We start from the raw sequence: 24,791 nt of genomic DNA, 5'->3' as shown, positions 1-24,791 counted from the left end.
GATCCTAATAAAGAACATATTATATCATATTGGAATGTCAATGAAATGCTGATGCACTCGAAAGTTTTAACTGCTGTTGAATTAAATTTCAGATAGCCACGCGAGATAGCTGGTGAATGATAATCCAGACGACCGGAGTTCGAACCCACATCGGAGCAGTTTTCACCAAACATCAATCTGTGCCATTTTAAACATTCATATTCCACTCCCAACACAAGTCAATCAAACAATTATTATTTCTACAAACATAAATACTCATATATAAAAATGACGATTCGTGAGGCTATAATATACATTTCACGAAAATATTTTGCGCCATTTGTTTTTTTTCTATGTCTGTAATAAATCGTATATGAGTATGGCAAAAGTCGTATTTGGTGATTTGACAATTCTCGCGTAACTTTTGAAAAGGTCCTATGTAACAAATGTAAACAAATCGAGTTAATGGATGCATGCTATTAGTTTTCAATCATTGAATGTATTACAAAAACAATCCTTCACGTATCTATCTTCTTCATCTTTTTGTCGCCGATACAAAAAATATCCAATGTACAGATTCGAATTTTAAGCACCCGGCTGTTACTTCGGACGCCACTTTCCTCCGACGGCCGAAACGTCCGAAGTAATAAAGCAGTCAAAACAACTCGCAGTCGTACTTCGGTCGTTTTGGAATTTGTTTCTTACAGGTGTTGTTATCGATTTCAGTGCAATTCAACGAGTGATAACAATAATAATCAGTATTTAGAACGAAATGCTGATAAGTGGATTGTTGTTTATTACTTAGTTTAAATTTTTTATAGTGCAACGTAATATGTCCAATGTGCAAACGCGGGCAGTCAAAACGTCCAATATAACATTTTACGCCCCGAGGCTTCAACCTTAATCTCAAATCACGGAACAATAGTTACGATTGGTTTTACGGAGTTATTCTTGACAGCTAGTGGTGAAAACAGTGATAAAAATTGATAGCTTTTAAGACAATTCGCGAAATAATGTTCGGGTCTTCAACTACGTTTTTCTCGAGTTGGCGAAAATGTTACATTGGACCTTTTCAAAAGTTACGCGAGAATTCATGAATATATTCATATTAGATCGCGATTCAATTCAACATAATCGCTATTATAGCCGGTCAAAGTTGCATATTCATCCAAACAAATTCGGTAAGCATTTGCCATGTATGTACAGTAATTTACATTTAATGCGACATGTCGAGGCACCACTCAGTGTCGCATTAGAGGAAATTGTGACCTGTAATTGGACATTCACGCTGACAGTGGTCAGTGTCGACGTCTGGTGGCGACTTTCAATTCGGGCTCCGAACTAGATAGTATTAATCTCTATTAGATTAGAATTATTTTATTTAAATAGAATGCTAATTCGATACGGATAGGTTAACTTTTATTCATAATTGTAATTTTGAATACGTGTTCATTCCGCCTGAAAATTATTTACTATCTTCGACGCTCCCGAAATCGTGGAACAAAGCTCAGTGCCGTCAACGCGAATATCAACAAACACAGCACAAACGAAAAACAGAATGTGAAAAACAAGTTAGAACCAGAAAAGAAAAACAGCAAAATGGACTCAATTTTCGTAGACATTGGTGAAGGATACATGCAAGGAGAATATTTAGATGAACATTTAGAAGATCTACTACCGGCCAACATTCATTCGAGCTGTTCTATTGCTTTAGAACAAATCACCGTCAGCGAAGCTAACAGCAAGCCTGATCAAAATGACCGTCCAGTGAAATACAAGAGACGAAAGTATAATGTCCTCACCATCAAAGATAAGAACATAGTCTGTGAAAGCCTTGCCTACAAAGTCATTGGTTAGTTCTAGCGAAAAAACTTCACCCGGACGCAAGTCGTTGAAGGAGAGACTGACAATTACACCTTGCAGCAATGCAAGTGGTAGCCACAAAATACCATTACAAGTGCTTGACCGCGCATCAAATCCTAGGTACTTTAAAACGCAAGGCGTGCCTGATGGGATACACTATTTTTCAAATAAGAAAGCGTGGCAAACTAGTGCGACGTTTACTGATTGGTCCTACTCCGTTTTCGTTCCTGAGATCAAACGGAAGGCAGCTGCACAGAATAGACCGACTAATGCGCTTCTAATTCTAGATAATTGCACCGCACATTGCAGTAAAGATAAGTTTCAAGTGGATGACGCAGAAATTCAGGTGATCTTCCTTCCTCCAAATGTGACAAGCTTTCTTCAGCCTATGGTTCAAGGAATCATCAATGCTTTTAAGGGTAATAATGTCATTACATTTTCGAGTCCAAGTTAGTGAATATTATTTTTATTTTTTAGTTATCTATAAATCGAATTTTCTGCGCCGTGTTCTGTTAGAAACTGACAGCGATCGCCCAGTTACAGAAGTTATCAAATCATTTAGCCTTTATGATGCTATTCAACTAGCGACTGATGCGTGGGCCACTGAAACTCCAGAAACGATTGCTAACTGTTGGCGCAATCTCTTAAGTCAAGATCAAAACTATAACTCGTTCAAGGATTTCACAATTTCTTCACCAACAAGTGACCCCCGCGTGTTGCTTTCTAAAGTAGTGCAACTCGTTGATCCAAACTACGAACTGACCGAAGAAGAAGTTCAAGAGTGGCTAAGCAACTCAGACAACATAGATGTAGCGCAAATATATACCGACGAGCAATTGGCCAAGCCTCTGGTGGTGACTTTTTCGAGGCCGACCATGAAGAGCAAGATTGCGATGCTAACGAAAGTGCTGAGGGTGATCTTAGTACTTCGGTTATATGTACTCTTGGAGCAGTCAATCCGAAAAACGCAATGATTATAAGTAGGCTATCAGCATCCTGGATGTACTCAAAAATGTTCTTATTGCTGTTGGTGATGACCGTAAATTAGTGGAAGCCGAAAAATGAAAAAACGATTATGAAAATGAAATTATTCGCCTTCTTGACGAATAACAATAGTGAATTTTAATTAAGTATATGGCATGATAACAAAAATACAAAATGATTGATTGTAACACCATAAATTGTTTTGATTGGAAAAATGGTTGAAAATACTCCTAAAAATTTATCGTGTTGTAAAAACTCGCACAATGGTATATTCGTGTTGACGGCATTGATTCTTCACTTTTAGTTTATCGAACTGTTCCTGATAATCGGGCTGCTCTCGGATTAGTATTGCGACTGTGCCTCATTTCACACCCACTGCTGCTCCCAAGTCTTCCGACTCGGCGTATAGCAATATGGGATATTGCGTTTCTCACAAACAGATGGCAAGTGACACATGATTTCCACTTTTCTGCAGCGAAAATGACAATCCTGTAAAAATTGAGATGCGAATTAGAGACTTCCGATTAGATATTTGACTTTATTCAACTTTTTTATAAATTGCAACCTCCATTTCAACACACAATATACACATTGCTTTCCCTGTTTCATTATTCCGCGGACGCACTTGAACATCCTTTAATCCATATCGTAAATAAGATTTGTGTTTTGATGCTGCAATTAATTAATATAGATAAGAACATGCGGAAATAACATTAAAATATCCATTCAAACCTTTTTTGATAATTTTATGAATGTTCTTGGTTAATTTCTTCGGCGCCATGGGCTGAGTGATTGCATTCGTATTTTTAAGTTTCACATCATATTCTTCCTTAACGATAGTTGTGTCGATTTCGGCATCTGGTTTCTCTACCTTTATATTTCCTATTATTATCTCGAAATCAGGGGATAGTTTAGTTGACCAACGCCTTGCAATACCGCAATGCTATTTCTTGCTTCTCGATTCCGTAAACTGTCGACCGTGGAAGGCCCGTTTCGTCAGCCACTTGTAGAACACTCTCACCACGATTTATCAAAATGTTATTCTGAGTCCATTTTGATGTTTTTCTTCTCTGGTTCTAACTTGTTTTTCACATTCTGTTTTTCGTTTGTGCTGTGTTTGTTGATATTCGAGTTGACGGCACTGAGCTTCGTTTCATGATTTTGGGAGCGTCCAAGATAGTAATTAATTTTCAGGCGGAATGAACACGTTTTCAAAATTAAAATTATGAATAAAAATTAACTTATTCGTATCAAATTAGTATTCTATTTAAATGAAATACACTTTTTTTACATGGGGTAAAAAAACCTCATACGAAAATCGTGTTTGAGAACAATTTTATATTCAGTCAAAATATCAGAAGTGTATAGACAATCGATTAAATAAGAATCAAAAATACGTGTTTCAAGTAATTAATTAACATGGTGTACAAATTTTCATTCAAATTTTATTATTTCAAAACTGGCTTCGTGCCTTCTAATCTGATATAGATTACACTATCGAGTTTTGTCCCAAATTGAAAGTCGCCACCAGACGTCGACACTAACCACTGTCAGTGCGGATTCACCTCTGTCCAATTAGATGTAAACATGTCCAATTAAACGTGTCGCATTACAGGTATGTCCAATTAAAAAAATGTCGCATTAAATGTAAATTACTGTATATGGCCTCTACTTTTGCATGCATATGCCAGTTAGGCGCATTATATGCCAACCAAATTTTAGGGCATATGCCCAGCAAACATTAAATCGCATAACAAGCGTATATATAACATTAAGTCGAATTGCGACTTAATTTGATAATGGTATATAAAATCGAGTTTTTACATTTTATGCGATTTCAAATATACACGATACATACTTTGATTGATATTATATGCGATTATGATTTATTCGGATTTCTTGTAAGACTTGGCACGTGCAAAATTATACGATTTAATGTTTGCTGGGTGATGTTATACATACGCTTGTTATGCGATTTAATGTTTGCTGGGTATGTTTAGTAGGTTTCGACCGATTACTCGCGGTTTACTCGAGGTTAGAGGGGCAACAACTTTTGTTCTTCAATGTGTTTGGAAGTTTATTTTTCCACCCAGTGTCGTTTTCATCTTGATTATTCAAGATGCCAGAATTGAATTCCATTTTAGCCAACTGTTTATCAACTGTTGTTTACTTTTAACCTGGGGCAGCTGTGTGCGGTTGGTTTTTATTTATGCCGTTGTTACCGTCTCGCCAAACAAAATCCTGCGCATTTTTTTGCAAGGTTCGTTTCATCGAATTCTGGCGATTTTGTTCTCTAGATGGTCCAGCCTGCTTCAGTTTAGAGAGATACATTTTCAATAGGCACATGGTTGCTACACTTCAATTGGCCACTTATTCAGGAAAAGCGGAAAATGCAGGAAAAAGTCGGGTATTAAAATCAATCGGGAAAAATGCGAGAAAAAGTCGAAAATTGCTTCATGAAGTCTGAATTTTTTGCTCAGTGTTTTTTTTCCGGTGCTCGAAAATGTTACTTACTGTCTGTGTTTTAAGGCGTTTATTCTAATTGATATTGTTATATATCGCGTTTCATTAAACTGATCTTAAAGTTTTGAAGCGAACCGAATTCTATGAACATAGAAATGTTAATCGACTTCATAAACCGTTGATTGTTTGCTTCATTTCTTCCATAAAAACGGATCCTATACCTATACTACTACAATGGCTTCATAACCTTAAGCACGGGTTATTAGTTTGTATATTTTATTACACGGGTTATTACTTTGTAGTCCACATATCTTACTAAATGACATAATGAGCTTTAAAAACATGATTGCTTATTTTTTTACTCTGATTGTTCAGGTCTACGGATGAGATTTGATTCAAGTAACTTAATTAATTAATTTGACTTATATAGATTAAGATTTCTATGCCGAAAAATACGCCTTGAATGTATGCTGGAGTGGCAAGCTCTAGAATACGTGTGACTAATATTTTTATATGTATTTTATTTTATGGTTTCGCCCACTGTACACACGAAAAGACTGAACTTGTCAACAAAACTCTTCAACTGTTATACATTTGTTGTTATTTACGGTGAATCTGTCAATAATACATCTATCGCGAAAATACACCAATCAGTTTCTCAGTTTTTTTTCCCTATGAATCATTGTAAAACACTTGTTAAAAAGAAAACTGAAATGAGCAAGGCAATTTTGATATGAATATTTACGCCAATGTGAAAACGCATTTAACTATCCTTTCAAATCAGTGGCAGTGATTGTTGTTGCTGGCTGAAGCGATTTTTCTTGATAGGTGAGAGGCTCTTGCTTATCAAGTAAACTCGGACTCGGAGTATTACTTTTTGTCCACTGTCCGAGAGAGTGTTCATACAGTCGCGGTTATGTCCCTGAAGAAAGACCTAATATCGGCTGAGTCGGCCCAGATGGGTACCATAGAGCCACAGGAACGCTTACGACAGCTGGCTGCTAATGGGAATAATATCGAGATAGATGGCAACATTCCAATTATACGGTATTACCGGTCGGGTCTTGAAATCGTAAGGATGGCCTATGTGTACCTCCAGGAGGGGAACGAGGATTGTGCTTACATTCTTTGCATCAAGTTCATGACGCTTTTTCTGGAGAAGATTCTCAAGCACCCGGAATATAAACGGGTTCCGGCCGATCTGAAGCAACAGAATCAGAAAAAGCTCAAGGAAGTGCTTCCTGTGGCGGAGAAGTTAAAATTGAAACTGTTGGAAAAGTATAGTCGTGAATATCAGCAGTTCTTGGAGCAGAAGCGCAGGGAGAGGGAGCTTGAGGAAAAACGACAGAACGAACTGAGAGAGAAGGCTAAACTGGCACCGGTCGCACCTGCTCCGAGATTGCCGGAACCGAGCGCTCCATCGATGGTGGATTCAGATATGTTGAATCGTGTTCTATATCCCAACGATTTCCCGACTGATCTCAACCGCTCCTCGGGGGCAGGACTACTACTGCCAGACAATAAGTCCATTCCTAAGCCACTGTTTGATCGCACCCTAAAACCATCTCCGACATCGGTTGCTGCTGGTAGTCTCCGGCCTGTGATAGTTCCCACAACTGCGATGGCTAAGTTCCTCCAGCTGGCTTCTAGAAACACGCTGAATAATGTGGAAACATGTGGAATACTTGCCGGGCGGCTAGCAAAGAATCAGCTGCTCATCACGCATGTGGTCGTTCCTAAGCAGAAAGGTACCTCGGATAGTTGTACGACCATGAACGAGGAGGATATTTTCAACTATCAGGATCAGCACAACTTGATAACGCTAGGGTGGATACACACCCATCCCAGTCAGACGGCATTTCTCTCGTCGGTGGATTTACACACGCACTGCTCCTATCAGATGATGCTGGAGGAGGCAATTGCGATCGTCTGTTCGCCGAAGTACGAAGAGTAAGTGGCTCTATTGGTATTATAAAAGGGTTTCTTCTAATTTCCAACTGTTTAAAGAACTGGCTTCTTCTGTCTGACGCCCAGTTACGGATTGGATTATATTTCACAATGTCGACAAAGCGGATTCCATCCTCATCCGAAGGATCCCGCCCTGTTTATGGTGAGTTGATTTGAGTGTTTTTTTTTGTGTAATTCCATTGATTAAATCTTTTTAATATAAAAAACGCAATCCCATGAAGGAAGCACTACACATTACCCTTGATGACAAGGCCATCGTTGAAGTGGTAGACTTGCGATAACTCAAGCGAGGTGATGAAGAAAACGTGGGTCCTGAAAGTACCCATCCGAAGATTTCACACAGATGGAATAATCGATTGGCTAGATTATGTTTTGTATAGGTTATTTCTGTTCAAGTCAACAACAAAAGGTATAGAGTGTGATCCAAATCGAACGTATTTAAGTACTATATACTAAACCAACCGATTCTATTTATATATATTTCGATATATTTATTGTAGCAAAAATTAATACAGAAATTATATGGACAAAGAATAACAGATTATAATAGCTAGATGCAATTATGAGACGCGTCGGTCGGTTATTTATTTTTCATCAAATTGCAAGTGCTTTAAACGGACGAAGGTTGCGTTCGTGCTTTCATATGAAAAAAAAATCGATGCGATAGCATTTTGTGCTCCATGAGTTTAGAACTATAGAATTCCAAAGAAAGTAACTTCGTTTGGCCTTTTCTTATTCTTACTATTGCACTTTAGTGTTGTTAGGTTTGTTCTGCGGACACTGCGAAAAGGACAGCTGTCAAACTGATAGTTCAATAAACTGAAGTTCGAGAATCAAACGGAAGACTTCTTCAGATGACATCCTATCATAATGCTAGATCCTGTATATTCAGCAACTACAAGGGTGCGCATAAGTCACACAACGCTCTCTGAAGGAAAAAAATTACGATCGCGAGCGTGTTGATTCCTGAGCGGTTCAGTTTTTATTATTTTTTATTCGAGAATAAAGATTTTGTATCGTGAGACATTTTTTTTTTGTGTAAATCGGTTGCTTGACTTATGCGCCACCCTGCATAAACCCGTTCTCTCTCATGGTGTATTTTCCGCGGATGGACATGCTTTTCCCAGTGCTCATATTCTATGCATTTTTTGAATCGGAAAGTGAATTGGAGCTTTTCATCTGATCAAGGTCGATAAAAGAAAAGGAGCTACTCCTTCTTCTCCTTCTCCTTCTCCTGCTCCTTCTTCTTCTCCTTCTTCTTCTTCTTCTTCTCCTTCTCCTTCTCCTTCTCCTTCTCCTTCTCCTTCTCCTTCTCCTTCTCCTTCTCCTTCTCCTTCTCCTTCTCCTTCTCCTTCTCCTTCTCCTTCTCCTTCTCCTTCTCCTTCTCCTTCTCCTTCTCCTTCTCCTTCTCCTTCTCCTTCTCCTTCTCCTTCTCCTTCTCCTTCTCCTTCTCCTTCTCCTTCTCCTTCTCCTTCTCCTTCTTCTTCTCCTTCTCCTTCTCCTTCTCCTTCTCCTTCTCCTTCTCCTTCTCCTCCTTCTCCTTCTCCTTCTCCTTCTCCTTCTCCTTCTCCTTCTCCTTCTCCTTCTCCTTCTCCTTCTCCTTCTCCTTCTCCTTCTCCTTCTCCTTCTCCTTCTCCTTCTCCTTCTCCTTCTCGTTCTCCTTCTCCTTCTGGAGTACAATCAAACACAATGTATTCATAATTGAAGAATTTCATTATGTCAACATCAATCATTGGGTTATTCTACAATCAGGTTGATTTTCAGGAAGTTTACTTTTTATTTTTTTTAATGCCATATGACCAAGCAAACCGTTTATCATGTCATGCGAAAATGCGAAAACAGAATAGAAACTGAGAGAGGTTGGCGTCGAAATCATGCCTCATACCGTATGACTCATATGACAAATCGAAAAAAGTATAGAAGTGGTGATATTAAAATCATACGGGGTATTATTGGCCAACACCTGGGGGTTAGGTGGCCACATGATTATAGCCGTATAGAGGATTATTACTTCCGGAAAAATTGTACAGTAATCATTCGCTAACTGGTCCTGGTTTAACTGGTCTGCTTTTTAACTGGACGAACGTAAACTGGTCCTTGGACCAGTTAAAAAGCGGGATTTCGTAAACAGTCGATGCCATATTCAAATGGAAGATTTGCTGTGATTGGCATTCGAATGTAATTTGAAATGTTATGAAAATTATTTTCATTATTTTCGCATGATAAAAACATTTATTAAATTAGAGAAAAATAATTTCCTCAAATTATATTTCATACCTGTTGTCGCACTCAATGCGGAACTGCCATTGGAATCCTTTTGTTTATCTAATTTCATGACCAACGTGAATCAAACAATTCATTGAAGTTCCCTTCAATTTTATTTGACGTTTAACATGCCGGACCAGTTAAGGGGGTATTCTAGTGTAGAGACACGAACTTTGGACGTTTTTTCGAGCTCCGTAAGAATAAAACAAAGAGTATTTTTACGATCCATTATATCATTACTTGTTTATCTATCTTTTAACAATAAAAAAAAATGAACGGAGCAAAAATATTCATTAGTAGAATTGTTACAAGCTGATGAAGTGAGGAGGTCCAAAAAAATTGTACCATGGCGTACATGATTCCAGCCCTTCTGGTTATCTTAATCAAAAAAATCGAACAGATTCTAAATCAGCAAAGATGCCGCTATCACATGAACCTCGGGCAAGCCAAAAACATCATTTTGACAAAATGGCGGCCGTTTGAAAAAAAATATGCGATTTGAAACGTGATTTCTTACGTTTCCTATTTTTTTAAAAACATTGAAATTTGAAAAATATCATTTTTTCAGAGGTTCATGTGATAAAGAGATCGTATTCATATAAATTCGACATCAATCGGTTCAGTAGAACTTGAGATATCGTGTACGCCAGTTTGAAAAAACTAGTTTCGAGAAAAATGCGTTTCATGATTTTTTTCAAATTTATAGACTAGAATACTGCCTTAAAACGCGAATATCGATAACTGGTCTTCCTTTTTCGCCCAGTTAGTGAATGTTTACTGTACTACAGATCAAGGTTATTGTACTATACACTCTGTTCCACTCATATAAGACCAGGAAATGATTTTGCTGCTTCGGGTCATTGTGAACAAACAACGCTTCAATTTATATTCTGGTGTATTTGTGTTGGTAACTATCATACACTGCATGATTTTCATATGTGTGTGTGCAAGCGTTGAGCGTAAACAAATGTTTTTGTATTTTTCAAGTGTCAAGTTTCTATAAGAACAGTTACGTTTTGTATGAATGTATCATGTTGAAATTCTAACTGTTTGTGTTGCAACGAAATATAATCAGGGTGGTCTTATTGAAGTTGGACAGAGTGTAGTAGCATTGTTTTGCTGAAATGTGTTTTTTTGTGATGATATCCACGCAAAAACGATATGAGAGAGGATCCCAGAACATCTATGTAATCCTTGAATGATGTGAAGGCTATCTTGAGCTTTCCGGTTGCACAGAATCCGTGTTGTTCGTGTTTTTCAAATTAATTGAATTTCTGAAGGCAATTTTCAATGTTGGATGCTGATCTGATTGTTTCATTGTCTACTTGAAGATTGAAATGCTGAAATTTAAGTAATTATAACATTAAAAAACACAATTGCTTCTCTTTGTTCATCGCAGTGCAGTGCACAGAGAATAGTATTATATTATATTATTATATTTCAATGGTTTTTTGTATTCATCTATTTGGAAACACTAATTGTTGATTTTTGAACGATGTATGAAAGCTGTATGGAACTACGTCGGTTATGCGGACAAACAGTGATTTTTCGGAAACGTTTTTTCAAAATTGCTCAAATGTTTTCGAACAAAAATGTTTGTTTGCATGTTGAGCAAACGTAATACATTGCGTAGAATGCAAAACGGCGAAAAAGTCGATTTTGTTCATTTTGTCCCTTATATTGAAGAACTTTCGTTATGGTATGTAGCAAAATGTATTCTTTTGAAAACATTTTTTGTCATAACATACCATGCCCCACTGTCGGTTCGTGTGAGCTTTGGCAAAACTCAGACGACTTCCGGTGTGAGATGGTGTAAGATTAGGAGCATTAATCTTCAAAGCGCTCTTTATCTAAGGACTTTTTACCAAATCTTGACGAATTGTCTCCCGGGAAACATTTAAATTCAAAGATTGCTTTATTTGCATATGCGATTTTGAGGCATTCGAAGCTGATCTAACTATTTCCCGCTTTTCGGTCAGAGAGCTTCGGTTTACGTGGATCACTCTTTTTCTTACCGTATCGTTGAGGATTCGTCAAATAATTGAGCACTACTTGATGGGAACGTCCAACCCGACGAGCAATTTCTCTGATACCTACATTTTTTTTTTGGTGAAATGCATCGATTTCTTTTTTTTTTCTTTCTTCTCTCTCCCTGAGCACTTTTTCCTTCGGTATTTTCCAGATTTATCGATCGAAACAACTAAAACAACGGATAATGTAACTGGTCTTATACAATCTTGACAATTGAAAAAATTAAAAAACATTTGTTGACGCTCAACGCTTGCACACTCGCATATGAAAATCATGCAGTGTATGGTAGTCCCCAATACCAATACACTAGAATATACTAGAATATATATATAGAATATAAATTGAAGTATAGTTTGTTCACAATGACACAAAGCAGCAAGATCATCACCTGGTATTATAGAAGTTGGACAGAATGTAGACAGCGTCGACAAAACGAGGCAAGCTGAACCAGGTTCGTGGTAGTGGTTCTTTTAGGGTAAAACCCGTGTTGATGTAATTCTTGCAGGCGTCGAAATATATGTCGTTCATAAGGATCTCGAAGACCTTGGAACATGCACAGGGCGAAGTTATTCTTCTGTAATTCTCAACGTTTTATCGATTTCGTAAACAAATCGTAAAGAAATGATATAAAGTTTTCAATTTATACCCGCAATATGTTTCCGAAAAACGTAATCCTACGTTAGAAATTTCGGTAGCCAGATAATTCGGAGAATCCGTATGCGAGAAGGTATCGTAATTTCCATGTCTGCCAATAACCAAAGAGGATGCTGAAGCAAACTCTGGTGGCCAAAGCATGTCCTCGAAAGTTGTACAAACAAGGATTTGATGAAGTACGAAGAATGCATGCTGATGGATGACGAAACATACGTGAAGATGGATTTTGGACAGCTCCCATTTGATTCTATAGAACCACTTCCAGTGGATATGTTCCCAGCCTAACGAAAACGAATGTTGATAAATTTGAAGTTCTTGATTTGGCAAGGGATTTGCAGCTGTGGACAGAAAACCAATGTTCTCGAGTTATGATTGTTGTCGTCCGATTGCAAAAATTGCAAAAAATTACCGGTCTGAATGAAGCCTGTAGCGAAAAACGAAGTATGATTAATAATTCATGATAGATTACAAGCGAATAGTGTCAATAGCGAGGATAAAAAGCGATCAATACGGAATGTGTGATCACGGAAGATGAAAGGGAACGTTTCACGATATTAACCCCTTCCCGTATTATTCAATACGTTATACAGCAAGTGATTTCACTACTCTGCTGAGCGTTCTAGCGTCCTATGTTATTCGGGTACACCACGAGTGAGACTCGATGTTCTACGGGAAAGGGTTAAAGAGACCGCAATTTTTCGTTGGTTTACATTATTCATATTTGTGAAATCAACACAGTGCGGTAAGATCTCATCAAGAGACTATTTTGAGCGTCAATAAATCTTTGCCGGCTAAGCGAAGTATGTTTTCAAAGAGGAATCGATTTCTGCATCGGAGATTTTGTTGGTCCGCTGGTTTGCACGAGGAAGTATCATGCTGGATTTTACACCAACGTTACCGAACAATCTATACAATTTATAAAATCTTTATCTGGCATGATTGTTCGATGAGCCAATTATGAAGGGACGTACAAAATTTTCCACCTCAGAATGCATCCGCAAAACATGCACGAAGAAATCTCTATGCTTGCACTTTCATGGACTTTTCAGACATCTTTAAAGATATTCATTCATTGAGCTTGAGCTTGAGATTGGGTAGACTGTACAATTCGTCATCTGTCCCCTCGCCGCACACGCATCGAGTGTACAAAAAAGCCTGACTCCCCTCGCCAGTTACCGTACAGTCAAATCCAATACAATAGCACTCAAAGCTACGATAACAGTGGATCCGAGCTCTAACGAAAACTTGCGAAAAAACAAACCTCTCTGCTACTCCGAAGCATACGAGTCCGAACAAGCGAGTGAAAGCAATGTACCCACACTAATACAATTCCGTGCAGCTGAAATCCCACGACTGTATACGACTCATACGGCCACATTCTCACACAGCCGCAGCTTAATATAGACTGACACTTTCACTCCCTCTCACAACACTCTGTATGCGAAATGCATTTCGGAAAGTTTTCGGATCGATTGTCGAAATTTCGAATCATGAATATAACAACTACAACAACACATTAAAATATCTTAAAATAACTTAGCTGGGATGTTGACGTTTCTCAACATGGTAAGGCTATCGTCCTGCTAGCTGTGATTCCTCCCTCGATGTTGCTGGAAAGATCATGCGCTAGAGTTATGTCTCTCATACACGCACACAATACACGAGAGAATTGAAAAAAGACGTGGGAAACGAGCAAAACCTGCAACCGCAAAACCATCACAAACGATCACTTTTCATGTGACTGCAAAAATCCGAAAAATCGTATGACAAAAACACTATTTCACGTTTTAAGAATTTCGCTCAAACCAAACAATAATCTTTCAACTATTCCTAATAGCGAATTAAGCTCACTTTCCATATATTAATTCATTGAGTACTGATTCAGATGCAACTACAAACAAACGATTACTTTGTTAACGGTAGTCCTACGTCAACCTTATTGTAGTATCACAATAAGGTTGACGTATTCTTTCTTTTTGAGACTTTCACCCTCCTAGGTTGGTTCGTCTCAGAAGAAAGAAGAAAAAAGAAGAAAGAAATCTAATATTTTTCTCAATGACGTCTTATTGTACTGCCGTAACTTCGCAAATTGGCGCAAGCGCCAGAGGGGAGAATTTTCAGTATGAGGCTTTTCTTAAAATCGCATGTACAATCAGCATTTGAATGCATTACGAAAATCTGATCTGTACAAAATGTGTACACTTGATGTAAAATCATTGCCATCGGCTTGATTTTTGAGAAAATGCAGTTTTCTTTAAACTATGTTACTAACGCCAGTTTGTTGTGGAAACAGTGAATTTTAATCGCTGTTTCCACAACCAATTGGCATTTATCCATCAAAGTATGCGAGAATCTGTTTCCAAATATTTTCCACAACATGCCATCGTTGAGCGAAGCATGAGGTAGCATCAAGGAGAAGAGTTCTACACATTTTCCGACTTTACAGCATGCGTCGAGCAGGCTAACGTAGTTGAGAACCCGATTGTAACAATTATGGACAGCATCGATTTTTCTAATCCAAAATGCAATTGAGAACATCCGTGTTAAATAAGATAATACTGTCCGAAATTATTCGATGTAAAACAAATACAGTTTACGCGAGGATGTTTTGAGTTTTTTTCATAAGATGCGTTTCGATGGAGAATTTAGAAGAGTGCAGCTATTCACCAAATCCCACATTTACCCTTCGATCAACACTCAGCTTCAATTCATCCGAAAGAGAAATTGAACAGGTGAAGTAAGTAAACATCGTCAAAATGCTTTGTCCCTTGATTCCTGAATATAAAAAACACTATTGGGGAATCCTTGTAATCAACTATTAAATTGATTATCGTTATGTGCAATATGTGAGAACAGCAATACATTTCAATATAGGATATTTTTTTCTTTTTAGATGAGTTTGATTTCATGAATTTCAATATTTGACGATACTTTGAATAGAGCTTCTAAGTACATGATTTGTAGTTCTAAAACAAAATTGTTGTTATAAATGTAGCACTACATGGGGATCGACTGTTTTTGATCAAAATATTTGGCATGAACGGGCTTTTCTGAAAAGTGTGTTTTCACAAGAAAGAAGGCATGTGACTCTCATTGCGCTAAACGTCCATTACGGAAGATGTTGTTATGTGAAATGTGTTGTCTTTGCTCGCCATTCTATGCCATCAGAGCAGATCAAAAATCACATCGCATTACATTCAAATTACGTCACATCATAAGGGAAATGGCGCCTACGCCACATCACAATGGAAATGGCACTTACGCCACTCCGTTTTCAAGCTTTTTTTTTTTTCAAATTTCTGTAAAATTTCGCAGTCTTTTGAAAGAATTTGGTTTTCTTTATCGATCGTAACTTTGGGAGATCTCGGCAGTGTAGTGGTAACTCGTCAAATCCGGCCAAAACTTTGTTAATTATTGTTAATGCACGTTTATTCAGGCATTAGTTGATGTGTTCATATAGGTTCACAGTGTTGGTTGTGATGAAAATCGGAGTCTTAAAGCAGCTATAGCTGCCGATCCCTTGACATAAGCTTATCGGTAAACTTGTACGCAAAAACAAGTTTATATTTCTAGAATACAGCTCCGCGACCCCGACTTTATAAATCTTCTACCCGAAAGCTGTTTGAATTCCTATTGGACGTGATGCGTCAAGTTTAAGTCGGCCAAATTTTGATCGTAGTACTCTTCATAGATGAGTTTGGATGGCACACCATTCTGATTGAAGCGTTTGTATGAGGGTTTTAAAGTTTTACTCGTTCAACCCTTGTATCAGATGTGAAAAGAAGCTGAGAGACATCGGAATCGGGGTGATTGTATGTCTTGAATGTGGCTTAGGTATCGTTGTTGAGACGTTTAACACTCCTATACTCGCGCATTGGTCTGTCAGATCGAGAAATCAATAATTCATTCATTTCTCAGAAAATATCAACACTACGATTTTGCGATTCTCTCTAGCTTCGTTATTCGTCGTTCGTCATCGTTTAGCGTATCGCATGTGTTGGTACAAAAGAGACGTGTACCCCTTCATAACACTTTCGGTCTGACACACCGACGCGAGTATAGGTATAGGAACCTTTTTTCTTATTTTAAAATATTGTTCAATGATATGTATAAATTTATGTTACTGACGTGGAATATTTATTGAATATAATGCATAAGATCATTACCTGACTATTCTCATTTGATTTCAGTGCCTTTTGTAGCTGGATTGAACGGATCCATATATTAACTATTCGTCGTTAGATTCATACGTTCAAAAGCAAAACATAAATGTTTGACTTTGGAGTATCAAGAATTACTCTGTTTTGAGGATGCTGAATTAGATGACTATTAAAACATAATAAATTTGGAGAAAACATATTTTATGGAGTTTTTTCATTCAATCATACTCTCTTCTTCAAATAAAGGCCAATAAAGACTGAAAAATACACAATGGCAACATTATAGAGAAGTTCAATTTTCGGTCTGTGACACCGTGCGCGAGTATAGGTGTTATGATTTTGCACGCGAGTACAGGAGGGTTAAATAATCGCAAACAGAAAGATAGAAATAATTAGTGGACATTCATGATCAATACATTGAACGTCATGTTCTATCAATAATTCCTCTAAACGTAGTATTTATTTCCACTAGAAAGGCCGATTATTGAGTTATCATCACATTCCCACACGTGATGCTTGCGATGAATCTATCCCACACAGTCCAGTATCCTGCTCCATACGGTAATGCCACGCTTTCTCCAGCTGACATCGGTGCGATGTTCTTGCTTGCGCTCTCCGTCTCCCCCTTTCGCAGCTCTTATCATCATCCCTTTTTCGCGGTATAATCACTCTTCGCGTCTTTCTTCCATACATACTACACTTTGGGCACAAAACACAGCCAGTTCTTGCCTCAGTGAGTGTGGAGGTTTGAGCGTGGAACTACATCGAACGGGAACGGCTCTGCGTGTTGACTCAATATTTTTGCCTGAGAAAATAGTTGGAAAGTAGCCCTTAATTGGATGTCGCGGTGCTTCTTGCATCATTATCTGTGATTTGGGGGTGCACTAAGTCGGAAGCAAGCGCTGGAAAATCCGCAAACAGCGGAAGTGCCCATAAAGAGAAGATATCGGTCAAACATTGGGAGATTGATTACTTTTCGATTGCTTCCGCTTAAAGCTATTGTTTTTCGGGCACGCGAGTGTTTCTTACCCTCGAATTTATTCGTGATAAGATTGTTCGGTGCGAAAAAGAAGACGATCGACTGATAAGGTTTATAAGTAAACCTTTGCGACAAGATGGGAAAGCAGCTAAGTTTGGAGGATATTCTAGGCTTATGTGGCATGGTTGTCTACTGCCAGGAGGTGAGTTTCTAGCACTATGATACAGTGGTACTGAATGTCCTTGAGGACATCGTGAGGGTCCTGCGGAGGGGCAACATCATCTACATCACGCAATGAGGTGTTGCTCCCAGTTCGATCGAATGACATTTGTAACCTTTGCAGACCTTCACGGGGTTACCAGATGTTTTGTCCGGAATGGAGCGGTTACTCCGCTGTGCGCTACGTTCCGCTCAGTGGCTACCATATAGCGATGTTCATACTTCGAAATCTGAATGTGGTGTTTGCGTATGTCAATCGGAGTCGAGTGAAACAAAACGGTGTCTGTGTTGTGGTTTGTTTTGACAGTTCTACGTTGCTGCATCCGTCCGCGCTGGAACGGTTTCGTTTGTACACATTGCAATATACTACCACACCGACGCGCAAACGCGTCCGCTAGAAACGTGCTTTGGACACGTGAAAATGTGAACCGTAGTGTTGGTGCGTAAAACCCTTCCCTGACTGATGTCGCTAAAAGTGAAAATATTCGCGATATGTTGGATGCATTTTTAATTCTTAGGTTGAATTTCCTGGTATTTACGGCTGTTGGATTTAATTTTCTAGTGTAACAGCATATTGTCATGAAAACAATTCTATGCAAGGAAGAGATTACATATCACGCATGATGACTCGAAAAATACGACAACAACAGCTTCATCCGTCCGTCACCGACTGAACTATTTTTCCATTGCATTAGTACACACCGTTATCTCCATCACAAATAATACGTCAGTAATATACTCTTATCAAGTCTCTGTTGCTCACTGCACTAATGACATCGACCAAGCATTAACGTCAAGCCTCTTTGCTCTATTTCAAAGGATTTCTGATTGATATCATCCGAAACCTTCGGTTCACACTTGCGTTGTTTACCATCTTTTAATCCTTGTAATGCAGTAAAAATTATGCACCACCCCCCTCGATGCGGGGGAACGATACCTACCGATCAGCTGTTTGACCTTCCGCGTCAGGCACGTGACTTTGAGAATAAGAATGTTGCAAACGGGCGGCGGTGCATATCGCCGAGTTTCGCCGCTATACCAATGCACTTTACTCGCATACACATTCGTGGCTATTCTGTTTAACTCGCTTCAACTGGTTTGGGGGGGATTTTCCTGAGCATGTCCCCATGCCTTGGCATTGGGTCACCAGTATTTGATAATTGAGGAAGCACAATTGGAAGAAGTGATGATTCACGGCGGCTAGCGTGATAGTAGTACGAAACGATGTGCGTGTATGCATTCCGATTTTGTTTGTTCAATTTGTTTGTTACTAGTTTGGTGTTCTCTAAAAATTTGGATTATGATCTTATGTGACATATCTGTTTTATTTTGAATGATCTCATATAATGACTTCTGATTTGTTTGAATCAAAGGTGTGAGGATCAACACAACATTACAAAAGTGTTTTTTGCTTATCGCACTCTAAGCATATAATATTGTTATTAATGCAAAATAACCAATTAAATATATTAATAAATTATATTCGATTAAACGAAGATGTGGAAAATAATTACTGATCAACCAATTTATTGAGGCAGTCAGTGAACCTAACGAAATATTATGTGTGATTCGATTATATACAATTTTGGACTCGATTATATACAGTTTGAATTTTTTTTTTACATTTCAAATATGACTTGTTTCAATAAAAACAAATGTAACCTTTGAACGTTAAGGTGGAATTTAAGTGGCTATTATGCGTACAGTGGGGTAAAAATCGTGATTTTTGAAGATTTTACTTGAATTTAAACCTGGAATTGTTTATATCGATATTGCAGCGAAATCAAGAAAGATAGAAGTTGGGTGTCAAAAAACAAATTTTAGAGTGGTTTGAGAACTTTAATTTGGTTGATAGAAACAATAAAATTCAATATGAAATTTTGGAATAAAATTAATAATCACGCATTAAAAATTACTAACATTGAAATTTTCACTTCCAAAACAGTTATTTAAATCAACTAACTTAGAGGTTCCACTACTATATCCTGCATTAAATTTTCTTATCTTTCAAATGAGGGAAACAGAATTCGCTTACGCAGCGTACTTTTTAGTGTAGAGCAAGTTTGAGGCAACAGAGTCTGAAACAAAAAAAAAGTTCTTTAACTCTGTCACTGTCGAAATTCGAACATATGCTTAGAAGGATTTTTTTCATCAAATATGATCATCTATCACATTCTGAGGATTCTGGAAAAAAACATTTTTTTTCATGTGAGAAAGGTGTTTTCTGACTTTAAGTTTTAAAAAATTAAAATACTTTCCATAAACGAAAACTGTATGCATAAAAAACGAAAAAAAACACACGATTATATACAGGATTCGATTATATACAGTGAAAAGAAATCGGAGAATGTATATAATCGAGTCCGCGCTGTATTACATTAACATGTACGTATTGTTAGATTGTTAGTTATCTTTATATATTAGGCTGTCAAAAAAGTCCTGCGGTATTTTTTTTGAATTTTCATTTGTTCATAAAATTAGTTACAATCATCTGTTTTAAGTCAAATATGCGCCGTTTTGTTCGATGACTTGTTCCCAACGAGATGCCAACTTCATAATACCCCTGTTATAGAAGCTCGCTTCCTTATTGGCAAAAAAACTCGGATAGCCAATTTTCACAGGCCTTTTTTGTGGCTAACTTCTGACTACCTAGCTCGTTCGGCATGGACAAAAACAGATGGTAGCCACTTGGTGCAAGGTCCGGACTATACGGCGGATGCAAAAGAACCTCCCATCCGAGCTCCCGGAGCTTCTGGCGCGTCACCAAAGAAGTGTGTGGCCTGGCGTTGTCCTGATGGAAGACAATGCGGCCTCTGTTTATAAAAGATGGCCTCTTCTTCATGAGTGCTACCTTCAAGCGGTCCAGTTGTTGGCAGTACAGGTCCGAATTGAGCGTTTGGCCATAGGGAAGTAGCTCATAATAGATTATTCCTTGACAATCCCACCAAACACACAGCAGAACTTTCCTGGCCGTTAATGAGGGCTTGGCCACCGTCTGAGCCGCTTCAGCGGGCTTCGACCACGACCGTTTGCGCTTCACGTTGTCGTAAGTGACCCACTTATCATCGCCAGTCACCATCCGCTTCAGAAACGGGTCGATTTTGTTGTGATTCAGCAGCGATTCACATGCGTCGATACGGTCAAAGATGTTTTTTTGCGTCAACGTGTGTGGCACCCATACATCGAGCTTCTTTGTGAATCCAAGCTTCTTCAAATGGTTAATAACGGTATGATGACTTATCTCCAGCTCTTGGCCGATGCTACGGCTGCTACTATGCCGGTCTTTCTCGGCTAATTCAGCGATTTTGACGCAATTTTCGACGACAAGCCTTCCGGAGCGTGGTGCATCTTCGACGACCTCTACACCAGAACGAAAACGTTGAAACCATCGTTGTGCGGTGGAAATGGAAACTGTATCGGGTTCATAAACTGCACAAATTTTATTGGCAGCTTGAGATGCATTTTTGCCTTTGTCATAGTAGTACTGTAAAATATGTTTCTCTTTATTTTGCTCCATATTTGCGACACTATAACTCACGAACGACTTAACCAAACAAAACACTGTCAAGGACTATATTATAGCGCGCAAAAATACCTTTCTACAAGCTATAGTATGACTCGATGCAATGAATACAACTAGAACTACGCGCTTACAACGACACCTCGCGGAAATACCGCAGGACTTTTTTGACAGCCTAATATTATATAAGAAGGATTTTTCCACGTACTTATAACTCATCTTCACGGGAGAACGGCTGATCAGATCTGGGTGGTCTATGTATTTTGAGAGTTTGTCTTCACCCAAATTAGAATGATAGAATACTTTGGAATGTTTTGGAGATGATTAGAAAAATTCGAGAAAAATGACTATGCATATCTTATGTATAGATGTTTCGCAGTAAAAATCATCATTTAGATCAATTTTATAGATCTGAACGATAACATACAAACTCTCTTGAAATCAGAGATCGAAATGCTCGCCGATTTGTGACGAAAAAAATCCATTTTCACCCACAGAGAAACATTGCTGAAAATATAGGATGCGAGAGAATATTATACGCTCACTTCGATTCTCGCGAGAAACGCAAAGCCGATTTTTATTTTTCGGTGAGTTATGATTGCCGAAAAATGGTTTCGTTTTCAATGACTCCTCGATGCCGATAATGGTTTTTCACTTCTTCAGCACAGCTGAAAACATGCGGCAATATTGGGTTTCACCGTGAAGTGAACATGAGATGGATTAATATTTGTACAATTCACACGCTGTCCAAATGCAGATCGTTTGGACGCTGCTCTAACAGACTAATGTTGGTAAAGTTTAGAGATGTGCCATCCGCTCATGAGCTGTTCCGAAGAATCGACTCTTTGAAGTGAGTTGACGCGGAACAGCTCGCAAAAAAAATCAAACAGCTCTTCAGCTCACTTTGATGATGATGAAGGAGAGAAAAGAGCTGTAGAATTGAAGAGAGTGTGTGAGCTGTAATATTCAAATGAACTGACCGTCTCTCGCTCTCCGTGTTATGATATCAGTTCAGTTTCATTTGTTCCTTGTCTTTTCAACTGTTATATTCGGGTTGACGGAATTGGGCTTTGTTTTAGGGGGCGCCAAAAATAATAATTGACTTTCAGGCAGAATGAGCACGTTTTTAAAATTCAAATTATGAATGAAAATTAAAATCTGTGTATTAAATTAGTCTAAAACACTTTGTTTGTAGGCGGTGAAAAAATCTCAAAAAATTCTTCTTGAAGACAATTTTATATTATAATGAAAAGTCTCAGTAAAAAAGTAAAAATATCGGAAATGTATAGACCAAATTGAAAGTCGCCACCAGATGTCGACTCTGACAACTGAGCTGAAGAGCTGTTCATAAAGAACAGCTCTTCTAGATGAGCTGAGCTGATCTGAGCTGTTCATCATGATGAGCTGGATTGCACACCTCTAGTAAAGTTAGCTTTGATTTTTCGCTCCATATTTTCAGTACCAAATGAGAGACAAAAAAGCATTCTCGTTAAACTTCCGAGATAGAGATTTTCGACATCTCTTTCTCTCTGAAAAATAATTTTCGGTGAAAAGGAAGAGACGAAAATATCAACAAACACGATTCATCGAAAACTAGATCGATTGAATGAATATTTATCGCGCAGCCGAGCGTGAATTTCGATCTCTGCTTGAAATGTATTCGTTGTTTTTACCAATCGACATATTTCCTAGAAATAAATTATACGGCAGAACAACGTTTGTCGGGTCAGCTAGTTTTATATAAACACATCCAGTTGTTGGACCATAATTTGTTAAATGAACAATTCAAAATGCAGGAAACATTCGTCATAAGGCCACCATAGGTCCGAAAAACAATAAAAACTAAATTTTTGGAGTAAACTTCGCATTTGAAGACTTCGTACGCGAGTTTTAATGAATGATTGTTATTTTTATTTTAAAACTATGATAAGTAATGTCTATAACAGGTCGGACTCGATTATATATAATCACAATTTCACTTTCAACGTTAATTTTCGAATCCAATACATAATCGAATCACAAAAAAAGCTTTTTTTCTATTAATGTTTGACATTCATACATTAATGAAACAATCTTTTCTTGAGATTCGATTATTTATAGGATTTGAAAATAACTGTTGAAAAAAAATGGTCGACTATATATAATCGAGTCCGACCTGTAATTGATTTGATAAGATTTCTTTCAAGAAATATAGTTATGAATAGAACAGCATTGATGAATGAGATATTAGAAATTTGAAAAATTAAATATTGGGCCCTATTATGTAATTCTAGTTGAACAGAATTTTACTCGTTATCTTTGTTTTGCTGTTATAGATACAGCCGGGCGAAAGCTGTCGGCATAATATCTCGAGCTGTTTGGTTTGCTTGTTGCATTCCTGATATTTTACTTTGGAAAACACTTTGGCAACGTTTTAAAATATGCAATTGACGGTTCAACTTAATTTACATAATAGGGGACAATATTTTCGGTAGATAGTTCTTATACGTCTAGGTAATTGAGAAATATCATAATCATTTTGGGTGAATGTGCATAAATGACAATTACCTTTGTTACGGCGTTTGAGGAAGAATCAGCAAGTCCCCTAGTTCCCACAGTTGATTGTGTGTGAGTCGTCCAAAAATGACAAGGTAGAAATGACAGATGGTAGAAAAACGATAGTCGAAGAAAAAGAAAGTAGATTGAATTGAATAAAGAAAGTAAATTTAAGGCATACGATAATAAAAGAATAATTGTTGAACTAAAGAAGATAAGGCAACCAAATGTAAGTAGGAAATGAAATGAAATATTTACGTTTGAACTTATCGAAATAAATAGCTTTTAGCAGTTTCCATAAAAACGCTGGTTTTTTCTGCTCAAAGGAGAGCTTTGATAACTTCTCGTTCAACAAAACTAAAAGATTTGCAATGGCCGACAATCACCATTGCCAGGCTTGCAATGAATTGGACCAAGAACCTATGGTGGCCTGCGATAAATGCGATTCATGGTGGCATTTCGAATGCGTGGGTGTCGGAGACAGCGTAAGCGAGAAGGAATTTATTTGTCCGAAGTGTAGCGGCAATACGGAAAAAGAGAACCCAACAACAGAACCCATGAAATCTGCTGATACGAACGCTGGTGGTTCGACGACAGGAAAACATTCCAACACAAATCTTCGACTACAAATGCTAGAAGAACAGAAGGTATTGATGGCGCGAAAATTGGAGATGGAACGCGCCGAGCAACGAAGACAACACGAGGTGGAGAGACTATTAAAGGACACCGAAATTGAAAAGAAGCAGTTGGAGATGGAGATAGACTTTTTGGAGGAGAAGTTCCGGGTTCTGGAACAGGATGGTGATGACGACGGTGACGACGTGATGAGTAGAGCATCCGCACAAAGCAGTATCAGCAAGGTGAATCGATGGCGAGAACAACTTCTAGGAGGTGTGGTCAATTCAACCATGGCAATCCAAGAGACCGTTCCTATTCCGGTTACATCTTCGACAACTGCTGTGAATGTTTCACCGCAAACAACTATCCAGTCTAACGCCGAAGGAATTCCAACGACATCTGGAAATGGTCCTGTTCCCGCTACACTCATCGAAGTCGCCGCCCATAACTCCAATAATGAGGGTGTCAATCGTCAGCATCAACCGATGCGAGCTGTCACCGTACCCGAAGGTAGAATTCACGTTCCAGTTCCGATCCGTACTGTAGGGCTTCC

General features: G+C 38.2%; 3 protein-coding genes and 1 long non-coding RNA gene across 4 annotated transcripts in view; 3 read left to right on the top strand and 1 right to left on the bottom strand.

Annotated features, from left to right (window-relative positions):
* Positions 1-2,004: 2,004 nt before the first annotated feature.
* Positions 2,005-2,825, top strand: LOC129763311 (uncharacterized). The gene is made up of 2 exons (XM_055762244.1): positions 2,005-2,261; positions 2,320-2,825. The coding sequence occupies exons 1-2, from the start codon at positions 2,231-2,233 to the stop codon at positions 2,814-2,816; spliced, it is 528 nt and encodes a 175-aa protein (XP_055618219.1). The 5' UTR covers positions 2,005-2,230; the 3' UTR covers positions 2,817-2,825.
* A 141-nt stretch (positions 2,826-2,966) lies between these two features.
* On the bottom strand, positions 2,967-3,943 carry LOC129762941 (uncharacterized). The gene is made up of 3 exons (XR_008740752.1): positions 3,559-3,943; positions 3,374-3,498; positions 2,967-3,315 (listed from the first exon to the last, which is right to left on the bottom strand). It is a non-coding gene; the product is annotated as an uncharacterized LOC129762941 (long non-coding RNA).
* A 1,967-nt stretch (positions 3,944-5,910) lies between these two features.
* Positions 5,911-8,070, top strand: LOC129774905 (STAM-binding protein). The gene is made up of 3 exons (XM_055778967.1): positions 5,911-7,239; positions 7,297-7,399; positions 7,479-8,070. The coding sequence occupies exons 1-3, from the start codon at positions 6,206-6,208 to the stop codon at positions 7,536-7,538; spliced, it is 1,197 nt and encodes a 398-aa protein (XP_055634942.1). The 5' UTR covers positions 5,911-6,205; the 3' UTR covers positions 7,539-8,070.
* An 8,975-nt stretch (positions 8,071-17,045) lies between these two features.
* LOC129770347 (calcium-binding mitochondrial carrier protein Aralar1) overlaps positions 17,046-24,791 on the top strand; it is a 53,692-nt gene continuing 45,946 nt past the window's right edge. The window contains exon 1 of the mRNA XM_055773123.1: positions 17,046-17,548. Coding sequence (XP_055629098.1) covers positions 17,483-17,548 — 66 coding nt within the window. The 5' untranslated portion in view covers positions 17,046-17,482. The remainder of the gene's footprint in view (positions 17,549-24,791) is intronic.

This window comes from Toxorhynchites rutilus, chromosome 1 (assembly GCF_029784135.1).
Source record: "Toxorhynchites rutilus septentrionalis strain SRP chromosome 1, ASM2978413v1, whole genome shotgun sequence".
In the NCBI taxonomy this organism is placed as follows: Eukaryota; Metazoa; Arthropoda; class Insecta; order Diptera; family Culicidae; genus Toxorhynchites; species Toxorhynchites rutilus.
This window is presented reverse-complemented; position numbering and strand designations above follow the sequence as displayed.

Excerpts from the sequence above, each read along its gene's own strand:
- LOC129763311 (XM_055762244.1), top strand. The coding sequence starts at position 2,231 with ATGGTTCAAGGAATCATCAATGCTTTTAAGG. Across the intron at positions 2,262-2,319 it reads AATCATCAATGCTTTTAAGG|TTATCTATAAATCGAATTTT; the intron begins GTAATAATGTCA and ends TTTATTTTTTAG.
- LOC129774905 (XM_055778967.1), top strand. The coding sequence starts at position 6,206 with ATGTCCCTGAAGAAAGACCTAATATCGGCTGAGTCGGCCCAGATGGGT. Across the intron at positions 7,240-7,296 it reads TGTTCGCCGAAGTACGAAGA|AACTGGCTTCTTCTGTCTGA; the intron begins GTAAGTGGCTCT and ends AACTGTTTAAAG. Across the intron at positions 7,400-7,478 it reads AGGATCCCGCCCTGTTTATG|GAAGCACTACACATTACCCT; the intron begins GTGAGTTGATTT and ends AATCCCATGAAG.